Here is a 5,905-nt window from a genome sequence, read left to right on the forward strand (position 1 = left end):
CGCTGGGTCTGCCCCATATCCCCCCATATCCCCTATAACCCCATAACCCCATACTGCCCCTATAACCCCATACTGCCCCTATAACCCCATAACCCCATCCTGCCCCTATAACCCCATAACCCTATAACCCCATAACCCTATAACCCCATATGTCAGCGTGCTTCCTGGACTCCATGGCCACGCTGGGGCTGGCAGCGTACGGTTACGGCATCCGCTACGAGTTCGGGATCTTCAACCAGAAGATTGCGGGAGGATGGCAGGTATGGGGCCATATAGGGCCATATAGGGCCATATAGGGTCCTATGGGGTTATATGGGGTTATATGGGGGTCTATTTGGTTATATGGGGGTCTGTGGGGTGAGATATGGGGTTATATGGGGTCACATGGGGTTATATGGGATCTTCAACCAGAAGATCGCGGGAGGATGGCAGGAATGGGGCCATATAGGGCCATATAGGGTCATATGGGGTCCTATGGGGTTATATGGGGGTCTATGGGGTGAGATATGGGGTGATATGGAGTCACATGGGGTTATATGGGATCTTCAACCAGAAGATCGCGGGAGGATGGCAGGTATGGGGCCGTATAGGGCCATATAGGGCCATATAGGGTCCTATGGGGTCACATATAGGGTCCTATGGGGTTCTATGGGGGTCTATTTGGTTATATGGGGGTCTATGGGGTGAGATATGGGGTTATATGGGGTCACATGGGGTTATATGGGATCTTCAACCAGAAGATCGCGGGAAGATGGCAGGTATGGGGCCATATAGGGCCATATAGGGTCCTATGGGGTTATATGGGGTCCTGTGGGGGTCTATGGGGTGAGATATGGGGTTATATGGGGTTATATGGGATCTTCAACCAGAAGATCGCGGGAGGATGGCAGGTATGGGGCCATATAGGGCCATATAGGGCCATATAGGGACACATGGGGTTATATGGGGTTATATGGAGTCAGATGGGGGCCTATGGGGTCACATATAGGGACCTATGGGGGTCTATGGGGTGAGATATGGGGTTATATGGGGTCACATGGGGTTATATGGGATCTTCAACCAGAAGATCGCGGGAGGATGGCAGGTATGGGGCCATATAGGGCCATATAGGGCCGTATAGGGTCCTATGGGGTCATATATAGGGTCCTATGGGGTTATATGGGGTCCTGTGGGGGTCTATGGGGTGAGATATAGGGTTATATGGGGTCACATGGGGTTATATGGGATCTTCAACCAGAAGATTGCGGGAGGATGGCAGGTATGGAGCCATATTGGGCCATATAGGGCCATATAGGACCATATAGGGTCCTATGGGGTTATATGGGGTTATATGGGGGTCTATGGGGTGAGATATGGGTTTATATGGGGTCACATGGGGTTATATGGGATCTTCAACCAGCAGATCATGGGAGGATGGCAGGTATGGGGCCATATCGGGCCATATAGGGCCATATAGGGTCCTATGGGGTGACATATAGGGTCCTATGGGGTTATATGGGGTCCTGTGGGGGTCTATGGGGTGAGATATGGGGTTATATGGGGTCACATGGGGTTATATGGGATCTTCAACCAGAAGATCGTGGGAGGATGGCAGGTATGGGGCATATAGGGCCATATAGGGTCCTATGGGGTCACATATAGGGTCCTATGGGGTTATATAGGGTCCGATGGGGGTCTGTGGGGTGAGATATGGGGTTATATGGGGTCACATGGGGTTATATGGGATCTTCATCCAGAAGATTGCAGGAGGATGGCAGGTATGGGGCATATAGGGCCATATAGGGTCCTATGGGGTCACATATAGGGTCCTATGGGGTTATATGGGGTCCTGTGGGGGTCTATGGGGTGAGATATGGGGTCATATGGGGTTATATGGGGTTATATGAGATCTTCATCCAGAAGATCGTGGGAGGATGGCAGGTATGGGGCCATATAGGGTCATATAGGGTCATATAGGGTCCTATGGGGTCACATATAGGGTCCTATGGGGTTATATGGGGTGAGATATGGGGTTATATGGGGTCACATGGGGTTATATGGGTTCTTAATCCAGAAGATTGTGGGAGGATGGCAGGTATGGGGCCATATAGGGGCATATAGGGTCATATAGGGCCATATAGGGTCCTATGGGGTGACATATAGGGTCCTATGGGGTTATATGGGGTCCTGTGGGGGTCTGTGGGGTGAGATATGGGGTCATATGGGGTTATATGGGGTTATATGAGATCTTCATCCAGAAGATTGCGGGAGGATGGCAGGTATGGGGCCATATAGGGCCATATAGGGCCATATAGGGTCATGTATAGGGTCACATGGCATTATATGGGGTCGTATGGGGGTCTATGGGGTGAGATATGGGGTTATATGGGGTCACATGGGGTTATATGGGATCTTCAACCAGCAGATCGCGGGAGGATGGCAGGTATGGGGCATATGGGGCCATATAGGGTCATATAGGGTCCTATGGGGTCACATATAGGGTCCTATGGGGTTATATGGGGTCCTGTGGGGGTCTGTGGGGTGAGATATGGGGTCATATGGCATTATATGGGGTTATATGGGATCTTCATCCAGAAGATCGCGGGAGGATGGCAGGTATGGGGCATATAGGGCCATATAGGGCCATATAGGGTCCTATGGAGTCACATATAGGGTCCTATGGGGTTATATGGGGTCCTGTGTGGGTCTATGGGGTGAGATATGGGGTCATATGGGGTCACATGGGGTTATATGGGATCTTCATCCAGAAGATTGCGGGAGGATGGCAGGTATGGGGCCATATAGGGCCATATAGGGTCATATAGGGTCCTATGGTGTTATATGGGGTCATATGGGGGTCTATGGGGTGAGATATGGGGTTATATGGGGTCACATGGGGTTATATGGGATCTTCAACCAGAAGATTGTGGGAAGATGGCAGGTATGGGGTCATGTATATGGTCACATATATGGTCACATATATGGTCATATGGGGTCACATATAGGGTCACATGGGGTTATATTGGGTCATATATAGGGTCACATGGGGTTATATTGGGTCCCATATAGGGTCCTATATAGGTTCCCATATAGAGTCCTATGGGGTTATATAGAGTCACATATAGGGACCTATGGGGTTATATGGGGTCCTATGGGGTTATATGCAGGCCTAGGGGGTCACATATAGGGTCACATGGGCTTATATGGGGTCACATATAGGGTCACATATAGGGTCCCATGGGGTTATATTGGGTCCCATATAGGGTCCTATATAGGGTCCCATATAGAGTCCTATGGGGTTATATAGGGTCACATATAGGGACCTATGGGGTTATATGGGGTCCTATGGGGTTATATGCAGGCCTAGGGGGTCACATATAGGTTCATATGGGCTTATATGGGGTCACATATAGGGTCACATATAAGGTCACTTATACGGTCCCATGGGGTTTGTATGGGGTCTCTATTGGCTCCCTATGAGGTCAGTATGGGGTCTCTATGGGGCAATATGTGGTCTGTATGGGCGCCCTATGGGGTCGCTATGGGGTTTGTATGGGGTCCCTATGGGGTCTGTATGGGCNGGTCTGTATGGGCGCCCTATGGGGTCGCTATGGGGTTTGTATGGGGTCCCTATGGGGTCTGTATGGGCTCCCTATGGGGTCCCTATGGGGTTCCTATGGGGTCAATATGGGGTCTGTATGGGCTCCTTATGGGATCAGTATGGGCTCCCTATGGGGTCCCTATGGGCTTGCTATGGGGTCAGTATGGGCTCCCTATGGGGTCTGTATGTTCTCCCTATGGGGTCTGTATGTTCTCCCTATGGGGTCTGTATGGGAACTGCATGGGATTGCTATGGGGTCTGTATAGCCTCTATGGGCTCCCTATGGGGTCACTATGGGCTCCCTCTGGGGTCTCTATGGGGTCAATATGGGGTCTGTATGGGCTCCCTATGGGCTCCCTATGGGCTCCCTATGGGGTCTCTATGGGGTCTGTATGGGGTCTGTATGGGCTGCCTACTGGCTCCCTATGGGTTCTGTGTGGGGTCTCTATGGTGTCTCTATGGGGTCTGTATGGGCTCCCTATGGGGTTGCTATGGGGTCCCTTTGGGGTCTGTATGGGCTCCCTATGGGCTCGCTATGGGGTCTGTATGGGCTCGCTATGGGGTCGCTATGGGGTCGCTATGGGGTCACTATGGGGTTTGTATGGGCTCCCTATGGGCTCCCTATAAGGTCGTTATGGGGTCCCTATGGGTTCGCTATGGGGTCACTATAGTGTCTCTATGGGGTCCGTATGGTGTCGCTATGGGGTCTGTATGGGCTCCCTATGGGCTCGCTATGGGGTCCCTATGGGTTCCCTATGGGCTCACTATGGTGTCGCTATGGGGTCTGTATGGGCTCCCTATGGGGTCGCTATGGGGTCTGTATGGGGTCTCTATGGTGTCGCTATGGGGTCTGTATGGGCTCCCTATGGGGTCGTTATGGGGTCCCTATGGGCTCGCTATGGGGTCGCTGTAGTGTCTCTATGGGCTCCCTATGGTGTTGCTATGGGGTCTGTATGGGCTCCCTATGGGCTCGCTATGGGGTCTCTATAGTGTCTCTATGGGTTCCCTATGGGGTCGCTATGGGGTCTGTATGGTGTCAGTATGGGCTCCCTATGGGGTCAGTATGGGCTCCCTATGGTGTCTCTATGGGGTCTCTATGGGCTCCCTATGGGGTCACTATAGTGTCTCTATGGGTTCCCTATGGTGTCGCTATGGGGTCTGTATGGGGTCCCTATGGGCTCCCTATGGGGTCGCTATAGTGTCTCTATGGGTTCCCTATGGTGTCGCTATGGGGTCTGTATGGGCTCCCTATGGGGTCCTTATGGGGTCCCTATGGGCTCCCTATGGGGTCGCTATGGGGTCTGTATGGGGTCTCTATGGTGTCACTATGGGGTCTGTATGGGCTCCCTATTGGTTCCCTATAGGGTCGCTATGGGCTCCCTATGAGGTCAGTATGGGATCTCTATGGGGCAATATGGGGTCTGTATGGGCTCCCTATGGGCTCCCTATGGGGTCCCTATGAGGTCGTTATGGGGTCCCTATGGGCTCGCTATGGGGTCCCTATGGTGTCTCTATGGGGTCTGTATGGGGTCACTGGTGCCCTCAGGTGGAGGAGGCCGACGACTGGCTGCGCTATGGGAACCCATGGGAGAAGGCCAGGCCCGAGTACACCATCCCTGTGCACTTCTATGGCCGCGTGGAGCACTCGCACGACGGGGCCAAGTGGCTGGACACACAGGTGTGCAAGGGGGGGGGTGAGTGTGCAAGGGGGGGTGGGGTGAATGTAAGGGGGATGGAGGGGTGAGTGTGTAAGGGGGGCGTTGAGGTGGGAGGGATGAGTGTGCAAGTGGAGAAGGGTTAGTGCAAGGGGGGTGGAGGGGTGCCCAAATTGCTCCCAAAAATGGCCAAAATCGACCCCAAATGGCCCAAATTGCCCATGAACATCCCCAAAATGGCCAAATCACCCCCAAAAATGCCCAAAGCCGACCCAAATATGACCCAAATGCCCCCAAAATGGCCCAGAATCACCCAAAATGGCCAAATCCTTGATCCAATAATGGCCCAAATTGCCCCCAAAATGGCCCAGTGTTGCCCAAAATGGCCCAAATTACCCAAAATTTCCCAGATTGCCCAAAATGGCCCAAATTGCCCAAGTCAACCAAAAAATGGCCAAATTGCCCCAAAATGGCCAGTCAACCCCTAAATGGCCCAAATTGCCCCAAAATGGCCCAATTTACCCCAAATGACCAAATTGCCCCCAATTGATCCAAATCGACCCTAAGATGGCCCAAATCACCCCAAAATGCCAAAGCCGACCCAAATATGACCCAAATTGCCCCAAAATGACCAAAATCGCCCCAAATGGCCCAGATCACCCCAAAAAGG

The 5,905-nt window shown here is 52.4% G+C and overlaps 1 protein-coding gene across 1 annotated transcript in view; it reads left to right on the plus strand.

Moving 5' to 3' along the window:
• Positions 1-128: 128 nt before the first annotated feature.
• The window catches only part of LOC107307128 (glycogen phosphorylase, muscle form-like), a 9,462-nt gene continuing 3,685 nt past the window's right edge, over positions 129-5,905 (plus strand). The window contains exons 1-2 of the mRNA XM_015850572.1: positions 129-260; positions 5,127-5,258. Coding sequence (XP_015706058.1) covers positions 150-260; positions 5,127-5,258 — 243 coding nt within the window. The 5' untranslated portion in view covers positions 129-149. The remainder of the gene's footprint in view (positions 261-5,126; positions 5,259-5,905) is intronic.

This window comes from Coturnix japonica, unplaced genomic scaffold (assembly GCF_001577835.2).
Source record: "Coturnix japonica isolate 7356 unplaced genomic scaffold, Coturnix japonica 2.1 chrUnrandom489, whole genome shotgun sequence".
Classification (NCBI taxonomy): domain Eukaryota; kingdom Metazoa; phylum Chordata; class Aves; order Galliformes; family Phasianidae; genus Coturnix; species Coturnix japonica.